Source organism: Epinephelus moara, chromosome 10, assembly GCF_006386435.1.
Source record: "Epinephelus moara isolate mb chromosome 10, YSFRI_EMoa_1.0, whole genome shotgun sequence".
NCBI classification, from domain to species: domain Eukaryota; kingdom Metazoa; phylum Chordata; class Actinopteri; order Perciformes; family Serranidae; genus Epinephelus; species Epinephelus moara.
This window is the reverse complement of record NC_065515.1, coordinates 8,580,713-8,596,388: the sequence shown is the minus strand read 5'-3', so window position 1 is coordinate 8,596,388 and position 15,676 is coordinate 8,580,713. Positions and strand designations below refer to the sequence as shown.

Sequence of the window (15,676 nt, the reverse complement as noted above, 5' to 3'; positions counted from 1 at the left end):
ACCATTGGTCAGAGAGACTAAAGACGTCGAAGTTGGTGTTTCCCCATTGGCTGTTGCTCTTTCAAAATGAATAGGTGCTTACAAGCTGATGGACAGAGACATGGGTGCTGACAGTTATGTGTTACTGTATTCCTTGTTTTCTGTAACCAGTGTTGCGTCACAGGATGGGGGCATTAGCAAGCTAGCTAGCTAACTAGCCAGCCACTGCAGGAATGCTTCATCCACACACTAACACATCGCTATCATCAGATGAGTGACAACTATTATTTTTTTATGAGCATTGTAACAGAAGCATAAAGGCGTGGTAAATTAGCTAGATAGCCAGCTAGCCACGGGCAAAATGGCATAGCACTATACTAGGGGCCTCCCTAGTGTAGTGATTAGAGCACTCATCTTCCATGTGGAAGGTCCAGGGTTCAAATCATGCTGGGGTTGACGTCAGCAAAGGCATGCGGTCGCAAGAGGCTCCCACCTCCAAATCAAACGGGATCAGATTCTTTAAGGAGACTTCAGGATAAGAGAGTAACCCCGGAATCTGAGCCAAGTCCTTGACGAGGGTGCGTCTCAAGCCCATCGTAGACGGGAGGTTCCAGACGTAAAAGCAGATTCAGGTCTAGCCATATACTAGGTTTTGACCTTGTCTTGTTATACCAGTGTTTTGTCAAAGTTTTAAATTCTGTTATCGTGACCACCCTGTGTCTTTCCGCTCCATCCAGCTCGATCAGATGCTGATGCTGCCGTCACCAGTGGACTCAGACCAGGACAGTGTATCACCAGGATCCCTGAACAAGGAGAGAGCTTACAGGCAAAGACTGCAGGCGTTTCAGGAGGCCCAGCAGAGACAAGCCCAACTTGTCCAGAAGCTTCAGACCAAGGTGACTGTAAATAAATAGAACTCACAATTCAAAAACCTTTACATGAAAAAAAATAAAGTTCCTTTGGTTCATCTGTGCAACTTATGTTGGTTTTATACAAGGTTCTTCAGTACAAGAAGAGGTGTGGGGAGCTAGAACAGCAGGTGCTGGAGAAGACCTCGGACTCTGAGAAGATGAGATTGTTGGTATGTCTAGACAGTTGCATCATCTTCAAGAAGCAGTATTGCTTAAATATAAATATTCAAGCTCTAAGTCTTAAGGGTCCTCTAAAGCAGTGGTTCCCAACTGGTCCAGACTTCTGCGTAGTTATTAGTTCAAGGTCCACACAGATAAAGACATTCAGTATCATACTTATGGTTGGCCATGTTGTCAAACTAGTTTGCCATCTCTGTGAAGGAGCTCTCCATTAGTCACTCGCTCTAAAGCAGGACATGGCACTTCAAAATAAAAGCTCTGTGCCTGAAATTCACTGTACCTAAGAATAAAGTGTGTTTTTTACAAACTTGACACATCTGCAAGTCACTTGCGGTACATTCAGAGGGAACCCGGGACCCACTTTTGGACCTCAACCCACCAGTGGGAAACCACTGCTCTGAAGCACTGGCTCCCAACTGGTGGGTTGTTCCTGACGAGCACAAAACAATTTTGGTAAAAAAGAGAGGAAGTAATAAAAGCCTATATGAAGCGGTACAATAGAGCACTGCGCCATCATCTGATTTACTAAACTACAAACTAAACTACCAACGCAAAATTCATGGCACACCAATTGTTTTCATCATGCAATAAGCATAAGATGGCATTCTAGTTGCATTGAACTGATTTATTTATTTTAGGAATTATGCATGACTGATGTTTGTTAAATTTACATTTAAAATGAATCTCACTGTCCTGCAGTACTCCAAAGTACCCCTAGAGGCCAGTCTGCTCCTTAAGGCCCAGACACAGCAAACTGACTTCAGAGTACTCGTGGTGGTGAAAGTCCCCTGCTGCATCACCTCGAGTAGCCTGTGTCTCGGCCAACCAGCACGTACGTTCTGCTCCTGTGTGAGAACAAATAACTCTCCACACCAGCAGACGGCCATAATCTATATTCCTCATTCAAAGAGGGAAACTGGAAGATCGTCTTGACGCTAGTTAGGCTGTTAGCACATTAACCAGTGACCAATAAAACAAATCATCACAAAACATTTCTGTTCCAATGGCTAAAGAAAAATAATCTTACCTTAAGTTAGTTTTGGTCTCATTCCCTCTTCACCGACTGGCTCCACCGTTGCTTACGCCAATTCAACATGATGAATCAGCCAAAGACGGCCGACAGGGGCCGACGGGGGGCAATAGTGCGGGACACCACAACGACTCGGATGGCAGATGCTCACCAACAGCTCAAATTTGAGCGACAACTAGTTGGCTTGGTGTGTCAGGGCCTTTACGCCCAACCAACCCGAAATATTTTTGAACTGGCTGATCAACTAAATTTGCTTTGCTAGCATTGTTATACTTTTAGCTGTTTTCCATTTTACTGCATAATGTTTGTCAAATCTTGATCATTAGAATTAATTTTTGCAAAAATACTCAAAACAGTGTTTAAGTGTTAAACTAATCTTTGTTTAATGGGAGCATTTTTTTGTGTAAATACTGTAATTATAATTAATTTGGACATATAATGAGCCATTATATCTCCATTCAAAATTCTGTAATATCATTTTATCCTTCATGCTCATTTGTTTAAATCCAGCAAGCTATGAAAGTCAACCAGTAAAGGAATAATGCATAACTAAAGGTAAAACATGGGTTTAATGTTGTGAATAAGAGTTGTGCTTTTATTTAAATGTATTTAATTCATCCAAATATTATTCTTGGCCGAGTGGCCTCCGCAGAGAGTTTGGATTAGCGGATTTTCACTGTAATTGTGTTGCTTTCTAAATATTAGTTAACTGCTAATTTACAGCACGACCAAATACTGAAGTGTTACCGAGATGCCAGTCGTGGTGGTGTGTTTTTGTGTGTGTGTGCTCAGCTGCAGGCTCACCTGGACTCAGCCCAGCGTCAGCAGCAGACAGAGCAGGATCTCAACATGGCTATCCAGAAAAAGTCTGCTCAGCTGGAGGAGGAGCAGAAGAGGTGAGTGATGGACACCGCAGAAACGTGTACAGCTTCTGTATCCATAAGTAATACATATCTGTGAGTCCGTGAGAAAAAAGAGCACAAAGTTCGGATTCCTGAAATAATCTGCAGCAGCAGGGAGTCGCTATTTGGCCGCAGACTTCAAGCAGTAAATTCACGGATAAACCTGTTAGAATTTGCTTTTTTATTTCTCTGTTTCTTGTTGAGAAGCAGAGATCGTGCCGAAATATTTCTGAGAAATGTGTGCACCAGAGATGTTCCCAGCAGTTCCTCCTGCTGCGTTTGCCCTGCCCCTGCTGCAGGGAGAAGGCAGAACCTGCCCTTGGCAGATAATCACAGTATCCAATTTGTCAGAGAAAATTAGTGGGACTATGTTGGCTCTCTTCTCCAAAGCATTTTAATGATGCCTCACATTAAGTGTGGGCCAACCTCTGCAGCTGAGGCCAGGTTTTAATGCCCTGTGATTTATATAGTTATGGAACTTTATTTGAAATGCCCATGGCAGAGACCTGATCGTTTTTACTGCCTAAAATATCACTCACTGCAGAGCTCGATCCACTGAAGCACTTTGTAATGTAAGTGCAATGTAGAGATTAGGCCTACAGCCTCCACTTTGTTTCTGCTAATTATTGGGATTACTGCTGCTCAGTTCCCTTTAAACAGGATATCATCCCATACTTGCAAACATGGGCTTGGCTTTCCTTCAGACAGATAACCAGAGACAGCAGTGAATACTTTTACATGCAGAAAATATTCTGGTTTCTGGCCCTTATTCCTAAAAAGTCAATATTTCTACTAAGCTTTTTACATGACTAATGAAAATTAATATTCCACTAATATTCCTGTTTACATACAGCCATGCAAACTCTAATTAACATACCCTAACATGTCATTTAACACATTTAAATATGGAAAAGCGAAACAGCTGAAGTAGCTTGTGCCATTTTGCTTCTTTGTGTCAAATGGACACTTGAGATTTACAGCAGAAATAAACAAGTTTACAGCCTGGTACAAAAAAACGGCCCATTCAGTGACAGGTGAGGCGTCACTACAGTCTGAGAGTCAGATCCACCTCTCACTTCTTCACAGCGCCAACCTCCAGTGGCATTGTTACGTCTGGGCATCAGAGGTTTCAGCCCTGAATGTTTTATAAACAGCCCAGATTCTAAATAGGCTGTATATATATGTATTTTAATAAATAAGAATAGGCCTAATAATGATTTTAAAAACGCCCTGGATCTAATAACGTGTCATTCCTTTAATCCATTAAAGCCCTCAAAATTAAGTTTAGCCTTCCACCAGTGACAGACTTCACCTCGCTCATTCATTCCTTCAACCACCTTCTAGAAAAGGTTGCATTGCAATATTTGCGCATATCAGAAAACCTGCTGATGCCTTAGTCTTTTGTAATGTTTAAAAAAATAGGTATGTTCCACCTAACAACCAAAACTTTGGGCTTGTCTTCTGGGCATGTATCTCTACTGCAGCCTTGCAAACTGTTGGCTGGTTGGTTTGTATACAGAACACAGAGCTGACTGTAAACAGGCAAGATCCTGTGTATCGCAAACTGCGTCAAAAACCCCAAATATTCCAATATTCCATATTCCAAATATGTCCAAATAATGCTTAAAAACCTGAATAATATCGGCATATCACAAATGTCTTAACTGGAAATTGCTACATTTGGACTAAGGTCTGATTTGGAACATGCTGTTTACATGACATGTATCAATTTCAGATTCTTGTCATATTTGGAACAATACTGGAATATTAGTGTGCATGTAAACACAGTCAGTGTGGCGTGCTTTACTGTAACAGGGTGTGTGTTTAGTGTGAGAATGATGTAAACGTTTTTGTAAATGACTCTGCAAGCAGATCTGGTTGATATTACATCTAAGCTGACACAGACGTTATAAAACTGTCTCACATGTTCGCCCTCCGGTTGGCAAGGGTGGATCTAGACGCTACATGTAAGAGTGATATGCCTGCGATTTAAATGGGGGGCTGTGGAAGTGTTACAGGAGGGTGTCACGAGACTCGTTTGTCAGGGGAGCAGTGCCAAATGGTCTCTCACTGTCATTATGTTATAATAAATAATGTTATATCCAGGTGTGCAAGCCTCAGCCAAGTCAACTCTCTGCTGCGGGAACAACTGGAGCAGGCAGGCACTGTCAACCAGGGGCTAACGGAGAGCTTGTGGAAAGCTCGCGAAGACGTTGACTTGTGTGATACCCGTCTGCGGAGAGAGCAAGAGGTGAGAAAAACCACAAAAATGAAGTGCTTGAGTCAGAAAAGCAACAGGGAAAGCTCAAGTTTATCCCTTTCTGTACAGAGATTGTGCAATTAAAGTCCTGTTGAGTTCACATGGGGTAGGAATTCCATTCATGGCCAGTTTTGTCAATTCATTCTCATTCCCTGTTCATTTCATTGCTATGATTTTTGAGTTGTTGTTTCCTGTGAAAACATTCCAAGTGCTGAGGGGGAGGAAAATTTTGTGCAAACAATCTGGCGTTCGTGCTGTAAATGGGCTACATCTGTTGATTCAGGGAAATCCAATTATTTGTATGTGTGCCAGTGTGAGTCCAGGAGTTCCAGTATTGCATCTGTTTGGTATCACAATAAAATGAAGGGTGCCATCATTTGCTGTAAGCAACCCTTACCACCCACTCTCGTCCCCTTGTTGTGTGCTTCTCTCTGCAGACATGCGCCTCCCGGCTGAGTCGTGAACAGGCTCGTGTCAGAGCTCTGTGGCGCCAGGCTGCTTCCCTGCGGAGTACTTTCACCCAGCTAAGGACTTTCACTGACAGGTGAGCGTGGCGCACTGCCAGAATCCCTCCAGCGATTCAGGATTCCATAAGAACCCCCACCGCTCCTGCGTCTCACACTCACGACTGCAACCAGAATCCATCTCTCTCAGCCAAGGATCAAAGTGGAACAGGTCAACAGGGTCGCCAGTCCCCCTGCTCATTGTTTCCTCACTGGGGGGGCAGATGGCTTAAGGTGTCTCGCTTCACTGTTAAAATCATCCATCAAGGCAAAGCTTGATCTCTATAAGACATGGCCTCTATCATGTTGAACCACGACAAGAACTACTGAAGAGTCATTTGCTGTAACAATGATTGCTCAGCCCATAGACAGCTGTACAGTACTGTAATTTAAACTGAAGACACTTCAAAGTGAGCCCTGATCCCAGAGCTTAAACGCCATATCCTTTGCAAATACAAGCAGACAGTTATTTAGTCGGACTAATGGCTCACAACTGTATGAACAAAAACAGCATGTCATGTTTTCTTACCCTTTCAGATTTTTCCTATGTTATGATACAGTCAGTAAATCTTGATGCACATTATTCTGTTCAACAGGACACTGTCTGATATGCGCGGGGAGTGTGTCGCTGCCAGCCGGCAGCTGCATGTTGCCTGCATGAACTTAGAGGCCAGAGTAACACAGGAGAGCACCTCTAGTGGTGTGGGGATGTCAGCACTGGAGAGACAGCTGAAGGACAAGCTCAAAGAGGCCATGCAGCTTCAGGGTCGCTGGGATGCAGAGAAAATCGAGCTTAACTCCAGGTGAAGTCATCTACGAATTCTTTGGGCCTGTCGACTGTATCATTTCCCTCCTTTCTTTTGGAACTTAGAACTTAGAACAACTTAGAAATCCCTCAATTTATTTCTCAAAAGCCGATACATTTTTCACCATGAATGTTGGACTCATTAACTACTAATGAAAATAACTGTGTGATTAACAACATTTTAAGTCAGCCCCCCAAACTTAAAACTTCAGACTGACAGCACAAACCCCACAGCCATGTTATTCTACATTCTGTGAATTGGTTTAGCATATGGAGGATGAGAAATGACTGAAGTATCAATAAACATATAAATAAATTCAGTGATAAATAAATAAATAAATAAATAAATAAACATATTAATAAATAAATAATTACAGGAATAAATGAATTGATAATTAATATGGATATAAATAAATGGTGAAATCAGTAGATATATTAGATATATTAATTAAAATGTTAAAAAAAACATGGAAATAAATAGATAAATGCATGAATAAATAAAAAAGTTAGTTAAAACAGGACACAAATATCTTAATTTTATTTCTACATTTTTGCACACCTACATCTTTTCTGTATTTCTGTGTCTGTATGTTAATGAGGCTTTTATTTATTTTTTAATTTATACATTTATTTAATTATTTCCATAATATTTTTAGCATTTATTTATTTACTGTATTTATTTTCATATTTATTCTTTATTTCTGTATTTATTTATACATTTATTTATTTTTTTGCAAATACATTTTTATTATCATTTTAATAAATTAAAATTATAAGATTGCAAACATGGCATAAGAATGGCAATGACATAGCATTTTTTATTTATTTATTGATACTCATGCCATTTTTTGTCCTCCATATTGTAGTCGACGAGGACTAGGACTGTCAAGAAGAAAAAAGTATCATAAACTGAAATAGAAATCCTGGGCGTGAAGTAATCTATGGTGCAACTGTTAAAGAATCAATAAATTTCTAAATTCTTCCTAATGTGTGATTGAAAGGCAAGCCAAATTTCATCCCCTATATGGACCCCCAGAACTTTGCAGTGTCTAATCATTAAAATCTTGCCCAAGAAGCTATTCTCAGTGACCTCTGTCTTTTGCAGAGGACAGAGGACTGCAGAAATGTCAGTGCCTTTGTATTCAGCTGGCTTTGATCTTATCAGAAGTCATTGTTAATCCTATAATTCTATGCAGAGAATATGATAGCGTTGATGGTCTGGCTGAGGAGGAGTACATGTCAGTCATGTGTCTTCAGTGTCTCAGGAGACCGTGAGTCTGTGTGTCCCATATTTATATGCATATTTATCTGTATAGGATCCTGGAGCTGACTGACACGGTGAAGCACCTCCGCAGCCAGAACAGTGGGAAGGATTCCAGCCTCAACACCATGCAGATCAGTCTGGACAGGATGGTGGGACCCTGGGAATCATGCCTGGGAGGTGGTAGATAGACGGGTGGTTAAATTGGGTTGTAGTCTGGACCCCGGGCTTGATAAACTCCACGACTTCCTCGTCTAGAGGGCTGCAGTCTGGGGAATGTCAGGCTTGCTCTATGTGTGCTGCTTATCTGACCTTAATGGTTTCCTGCTCAGGAGACGAGGAGAACAGAGGATAAAGCAGAGATGGAGGTCCTCCACACAGAGATCCAAGCCCTGCAGAAGGTTTTATGTCACGTTCACCAGGTCAGAACAAAAACACACACTGACCGAGGTCATGCATGATGTTAGCACACAGAAGATCCATGTTTTGTCTCATTCTCCGTCATTATATCTGCCTTACCCAGTTGGTTGGTGGCGACGGTGATGGCAGTGGCTCTGAAAGTTTGTCGTCTTCACCCCTTCATGGCCGGTCTCCTCTGAGGAACACGACGCTGATAGCTGTGCAGAGTGCTCTCTCCAAGTATCACAAACAAACACAGGTTCAACTAAAGTGTCTGTCTTTGCTTTTCTTTTGTCATTGTACATGTTTTAGACAAGTGGCTCCCAACCTGAAGGTAGGAAGCTAAAAGAAACCTGAGAGGTTATAAAATGATTAAAGGAAACTTTATTTTCATCAAATATACACATTTTTCCTTTTACCTGTAGTGCTATTTATGAATCTAGATTGTTTTGGTGAAAGTGTTGGAGATATCAGCCGAAGAGATGTCTGCCTTTTTCTATTACTAACTCACCTAGCACTACTAAGCTAGCTAACATTACAGCACAGCCAAGGAGGACACCATTATTGTTTACATCTAACGCTGTATCGAGTATGAGCCTCTCGTCCATGAATAGATGCACGTTTCCTTCTGCGCAGTGATACTGTTGGTGGGTGTAGTTCGGTACAAAGAAAATAGTTCCTACATGAAACTGCTTACAGCAAGGCCTGTGGATTATCTTGAGTAAGCGGGTCATTCTGGAAAAAGACATTGCTATTGAGTTTCTCAAATATATTTTTTTGGTGCTTTAAACACCACAAGCTGAGTGGAATCTAGTTCTATCTCTACTGCTGGTATCTCTGTGGCAACTCACACCAAAACAATCTAGACTGATAAATGGCACTACATGGAAGAGGAGAAACATGTGCTTTAGATTTTGGGGTGAACTGTCCCTTTAAAAGTTCAGAAATGCCAAAATTGTTGAGAACCACTGTTTTATTTGTTTTAGAGACTGTCATAACATTTCACTCTACTTTCTTTACCTGCACACTTCAAACAATGTGTCCATGTACATCCCACAGGACCTGCGTGGGCGTCTGGATGCCGCTCTGGAGCAGGTGGAAACACTGCGTGATCACCTGCAGCAGAGAGACACTGAGAGGAGAGAGATGGAGCAGAAGATCCAGGAAGTGAGGAGGGAAAGTCAGGAGGCTAAAAAGGCTCTGGAGGAAAGCCTCAGAGACAGCAACAGATACCGCTGCTCACTGGAGCTCAGCTCAAGGTACACCGAAACATTTATTAATTATTGATTTATTTATGCATTTATTAAGTTATTCCTGCTCTTATGTATGCATTTATTTATTTATTAACATTTTTTTTTTTTGGTCTGTATTATGTATTTATTTATATATTTTTCTAATTTATTCACGGATTTATTCGCTTACTCATATATTTATTTATACATTTATTTATTCTTTTATTTATCGCCATTGCTATTCACTTTTTCCTGTATTTATTTATACATTTATTTATTTACCTATGAATTTATTTTTTACTGTATTAATTTATTTTTTGTTTATTTACTTTATTTGTTTATTCATGTATGTATTTATTTACATATTTATTTATATATTTATTGGTTGATACGTCATTTTATCATCCTCAATAGATGACAGTTATAGTTTGGTTTAATGTCCGATTGAGTAGAAAATCTTCACCATCATTATCAGAGCATATTTGAATGTACTGAAACCTCGCCAAAAGCAATATTTATACAAGAAGTGTTTGTTATGGTTCTTTTTTTAGAAATATGAAGTGTTCTAATAATGAAGATCCACATTGTGCAACAGCTGACCTTAACAAACTCTCTGTACCTCTGTGTCTCACAGTGAGAAGAGCAGCCTGGAGAAGCTGCTGTCAGGGCTGCAGCAGGAGGTGGACTCCCAGCGTGCCGAGCTGGAGGTACTGCGAGGCTCATCACTGGAGCTCCAGAGACAGCGGGACCTCCTGAGGCAGCAGAGAGAGGATCTGGAGATGCAGCTGGCACGCCAGCGCACAGAGGCCCAAAGAGGGTACAGCACGAGCAAGGGAGAATGACCGTTACACAACACGCACCCCGTCACCAGCGATTGTTTTCAAGCTCCGTTTGTTTACAGTTCAGATCAGGAACACATGTCATTCTCCAGCCGGCAATGTACCCAGATGACAGTTGGATGAAAATGTAAATGATTTACATTGCATTACTGCGCTCATGGAAGAGGACAGCTTTTTTTGAGGGTTTCTTTTGCTTTAAAAAAAATTTGATTAGCTGAAAATTGGAGCAGGACATGCGATACAGCAAAAAAGTAACTCCCTCAGAGTTCTGGCCTCTGGCACCAACATTTCTCCTTCTTTCAAAGTGGAGATAGATTGCTGTTAAGGGATTTTGTTTATATAAATGATCTGCGTGTGTGTTAGACAAAGACACGATGTGAGAGAGTCATGTATGTGTTGCATTTTGTGTCCCAGCGAGAGGAGTCTGGAGGAGCTTGAAGGGAAGCACTCAGATCTGCGCAGGGAGCTTGTGACAGTGAAGGAGGCTCTGAGTCAAGTCACCCTGCAGAAGGAGGTGTTGGAGGATGATAAGGCCAGCCTCGCTCTGGCGCTCAGCAAGGTAGACTGCTGTTTGTTTGCACCAGGTAGCCTGATCTGATTTACTAGATTCTCCCTGAGGGTATAAATCTATCTAATATTTATGCCTCGCTCCACAGATGGAGTCTCAGAGTGCTGCTCATGAGTTAGCCCTCACCAAACTGCAGAATCAGGAGGCTGCCCTTAAAGATTCTCTGGCCAAGATGGCTGCCCTGAGCGAAGGCTTAGCTAAAGACAAGGTGGAACTCAATCGTATACTGCTCCAGGTCAGTAGTGTTGATTGTGTTCATGAATACTGTGACTGAATATATCTCTCAAAGACCTTCTTCCTGACTAACTCAAGACAATGACAAGACAGCGCCAACGTCATTAAACACTCATTGTGACTATACCAACATGCAAAACTCAGCAAAGCCCTAATTTTTTTGATGGCTCCCAAAGATAATCCTGCCAGATTTTCCTGAGGTGTGAGGTACGTTAAGAGTGTTTTTAACATCCCACAATCTGCCTGGAAGTCCATCCTGTCAACACCGATTTCATATCACAAATATTCAACATGTTTAGAATTTACAATCTGATATCCTGTTGTGAGGAGGGAACCCCGAGGATCGCAGGTGGTCTTGCATGTCTCAGAGGGTTTTAGTGCATAGTCAGGCACCTGTGTACATCTCTGACCTGCTCCACCGTTATGTAACCAGTAGGTCACTTAAATAAACATTTAATTAAATAAATTTTACTTACTTACTGAATTAAAAAATAGTGGACATGGTGCAGTTGCCCTGTAACACTGATGGAAGGCAGAGTTGAACAGGACAGAAGTGAAATATGTCAGTTTCCCCTCCAGACAGAAGGTGAGAAGACGGAGCTTGGTGAACGTAGACGGGAAGCTGAAATGGAGCGGGCAGCAGCCAGGGAGGAGACGGCGCGGGTGCAACAGGACATGATGAATCTGCTCGCTGACAAACAGGCCCTGGAGAGCTCCCACAGCCACTTACAGGATCTTTGCCAGAAGCTGGAAGCAGAGCTGAGCCTGCTGCAGACAGAGAACGCTCAGGCCCTGGAGCAGCACTCCCAGGTCAGAGACCCCCGGCCATCCAGCCTCCATCCCCCCAACTCCCTCCACCTGGGGGAGAACCATGTTGATGTTATTAATAGCTTTCAGCAGGTTCACGGAGCTCGTTGTCACATTAAAATGTATCGGAGGTACTGGACACATCTGCTAGAGTTTTGTTTTTTTTTCTTTCTAATGGGATACGGAGAGCAGTTTGAGCCCCTCTCTGTGTTTTATGAGTAACTTGGGACATAACAAGCAAGGGATCTTCATGAACAAATGTGAACTGGAAAAGATAAATAGATAGACATATAATATCCAGTGGGGGTTTAGTGAAAAACCCAATAAATTAACACCTAAAGTATTCCCATCCTTCCCTCAGCAGATCCAGATCTCGTCCCCTGAAGAATGAAAGGAATCCTCTCCTGTTTTGTTATCTGTTCCGAATGTGAAACTGGGATATCCGCGTTGATCTCTGCTAGAATATAACAAACCTAAACAATTTGACAAATTCCGTCCAAACATTTTTAGACAGCTTATCTGTAAAAATAAATCATGTGTGTATAAAATAAGCTCTGCCGTGACCTCCACTGCACGGAGCTCGTGTTTCATCCCCTTATTGGGCGCCACTCACATCGTTAAACATTGCTGTACTTCTACTCTGATATTTATTTACCTGAGGAGAGGCTGAAAGACATCATGTGCCAATATTTAGTCAGTGTGAGTTCATTTTCGTTGGGTTAAATAGCAGCGATTGTTGCTTTTCAAAGAATTAGTTACAGTGAAATATTAGAAGTTGCAGACGCCCGTTATAGACCCAGACATTGTGTGATAGTGTGTTCGTAACAGACCAGGGACATACAGTTTTGAGATCTTTTTAATGTCCACTTAGAGTCTATAAAAGATGAGTGACAAAATAGTATCCATATAAATGTTTCCTTCAGTTGCACCATCGCCACATCCACCCTCCTAAATGCTATATTGTAGGCAACTGGACTTGCTTGAGTTTCTTGAAGACATTTCGCCTCTCATCCAAGAAGCTTCTTCAGTTCTAAAGGACTAGTGTGGAGTCACAGAGTTTAAAGCCGAGAAGCTCAAGCAAGTCCAGTTGCCTACGATATAGCACTCAGGATTACCATGACCTGGATGACTGAGAATCTTCACCGACAAATCCACCCTCCTGCATTCATGACAATCCCACCAAGAGCTGTCCACAGTGCAGACAAATTGTCTCTGTGTGTTACATTTTGGAACAAAACTATCAATATAAGCACATCTGTGTATTTTATGAGCTCGATACTTTGCAACATAAATCCCCTATGCACAAAAAAGTGTGTTCACTGGTTCCCCTGTAGCGGGTAAAAAACACTGAAACATTCCCAATTTATTATTGTATTTCTCTGCCTCATTTATAAGGCTTTAGGATATTCTCTTAAAAGCTGCCACCTTGCATAGTTCTGAGATTCATCCTTGAAATAATGGACCTTCTAGTGGGTTGTCCTTTAATCACAAGTTTGTTTGTTTGATCCCTGACTCTTTATCTCCGAGTGTTAAAGTGTCCTTGAGCAAGACACTGAACCCCAGGGTGCTCCTGACAGGAAGGCCAGCCTCTTGTATGGCAGCAGTTGTGCAGTTGAGTATGGGTGCGAATCGGTGCATGAGAGGCAAACTGTAAAGCGCTTTGTCTGGTAAAGTTGAAAAGCTCTATATAAATGTAGCCCATTCACCAGATCTATCATGTTTGCATTCAAATGCAATTTCTAGTTAGATAATCTGCCAAATTCAGTGAATTACCAAAAGATAAATCCCAGGAAAATCTCAGTACTTTCATACAATAATCTTTTGTTAGACTTTACAGGTATATTGTGCAGGAATTGTCAGCTACTTTTTGTTGACGATAATGCCAGTTTCAGCATTTTGTCCCCAATTTTTGATGCTTCCTCTTGGATGCCTGCTTCTTACGGTGTGGCACCTGGTCGCTACCTTCATACAAAGTCCCAACCTCACCTGCAGACTGTGCCCAGGAACGTCCTGAACACAGTGAAACAAGAAAGAAAATCTGAGAAACTAGGCAGAGGGCAGAGTCTCTGCAGACGAATACACTGCCACATACTTCTGTTGGTTCAGTAGTGATGATGGAGAGCGATTACTTTGGTATGAGTCTATACGTTTTTTAGGAAAATCCTGCAAAGTATATCTTTTATAAATGCTGAATAAGATTCAGAAAGTTCCGCATCAACTGCACATGTTCCCAGTTCACTGCTTTCCTTGCTACATATAGGTCCTGTGGTGTGTCACGATGATTTAAGTGGTAACTGGAAAAAAATCATAACCCCACTAATCATTTTTGTTTTGCTTCAGGCAGTGCATTTGTTATGGCCCTGCAGTTCCTGTACACTGTCATGGATTGCTTTAAGTTTGTTTAATTTATGCGTCATAACAGCAAAAAGTGAGGGGTATCTGGAGTTCAATTTTAGCACAGAAAATGTGGCTGCATAACATGCAGAGGTTGGGTGGTTCGTTCTTAATACAACAGATACAAAATACCCACCATACTCCTGCTGCTCACAGCTATGACAATACAGATATGAAGTGTGAATGCATTTAATAATTTTTTGTGTAGTCTTTATTTTGTGTGCAATAAGGAAAAAGTATGATTCGATTATTTGATGGCATTTTAAAAATCTCCGTTTGTCGGTCTCCAGGTCAACAGGCAGATGCAGACTGTGTCAGAGGAGCTGTGTGCGTGCAAGAAGGAGCTGGAGACGCAGACCACAGCCCTAAAGAGAGCTACCCATGACAGGGAGGAGCTGGCCAAGGACAGGGCTGCTCTGGATGTCAGGCTAAACTCCGCTGACCGAAAGGCCTGTGGTCTCACGCAGGAGCTGGTTGCGCTTAGGTCCGTGTGGGTTTGTGTGTATGAGTGTTTGTTCATGTGGTTTGACCTCTAAAATGTTTGCGACCAATCTGAGATTTAAAACCAGTTTCCCCAGTTTGTTTTCTGCAGTTGCATTCAGCACACGCTACAGTGGAATTGTTTCTGTCTTCATTGGTTGAGGTCAGGGTCAGAGCTGGGGTTAAGCATGTATCGGTTACGGTTAAGAGTGTAGGGAATGAATGTAAGTCAGTAAATCTCCTCATCATAAACAACCCAGTGTGTATGTGTGTGTGTCTGTGTGTTTGTTTAAGTCAGACTCACTGCCAATGTGTATTCAAGGTCATTTTGACTTTTTAAGCAGATTTTACTTTGTGAAACCCAGCAAGTCACATGTAACAAGAGTCTTTAAGTAACATGGTTTTATTTGGAAACTATGCTCATGATGGATCATTGAATTTTATGACCTACACCTCGTGGTTCAAAGGTGTTTTTTCTCAGAGCTTAAACCACTTCACCGCTGTGTTCCAGAGCAGAGAAGGAGTCCCTGGAGACAGCTCTGTATGAGAGCCAGGAGCTTGCCTCGTCTCTGGAGGCCGAGCGCACCAGGACGGAGGGGGAGAGGCGCAGCTTGCTCCTGGCTAACGAGGCCTTGACGCGTGAGTAGCCCCCTCCCTCAGAGACCCCGCTGTCCTCTGTGCCAAGCCCCCTGGCCATGAAGCCTTTCCAACAGCCCACTAGAGATCCATATTTCAGCTGTGAGCTCTGCAGCAGCTGGACTGCGGGATCACTGGGGCTGCTTTCTCAGCTGACCAGGGTCCCACAACCCCGCACAAACACACATGGATCAGATAAGTCGTGTTAAGCTAGCATGTTCCACATAAATCCACGGATGAGTATCCCCTATAAATA

General features: G+C 42.1%; 1 protein-coding gene across 3 annotated transcripts in view; it reads left to right on the top strand.

Moving 5' to 3' along the window:
* crocc2 (ciliary rootlet coiled-coil, rootletin family member 2) overlaps positions 1-15,676 on the top strand; it is a 49,196-nt gene that overhangs the window by 15,946 nt on the left and 17,574 nt on the right. For all 3 annotated transcript variants that reach the window (XM_050055094.1, XM_050055095.1, XM_050055093.1), the window contains exons 4-19: positions 717-875; positions 977-1,060; positions 2,893-2,996; positions 5,109-5,253; positions 5,700-5,806; positions 6,362-6,568; positions 7,887-7,983; positions 8,164-8,253; positions 8,355-8,489; positions 9,290-9,489; positions 10,097-10,279; positions 10,716-10,860; positions 10,958-11,104; positions 11,683-11,913; positions 14,595-14,788; positions 15,296-15,423. In XM_050055094.1, the coding sequence (XP_049911051.1) occupies positions 717-875; positions 977-1,060; positions 2,893-2,996; positions 5,109-5,253; positions 5,700-5,806; positions 6,362-6,568; positions 7,887-7,983; positions 8,164-8,253; positions 8,355-8,489; positions 9,290-9,489; positions 10,097-10,279; positions 10,716-10,860; positions 10,958-11,104; positions 11,683-11,913; positions 14,595-14,788; positions 15,296-15,423 (2,356 nt within the window). The remainder of the gene's footprint in view (positions 1-716; positions 876-976; positions 1,061-2,892; positions 2,997-5,108; positions 5,254-5,699; positions 5,807-6,361; positions 6,569-7,886; positions 7,984-8,163; positions 8,254-8,354; positions 8,490-9,289; positions 9,490-10,096; positions 10,280-10,715; positions 10,861-10,957; positions 11,105-11,682; positions 11,914-14,594; positions 14,789-15,295; positions 15,424-15,676) is intronic.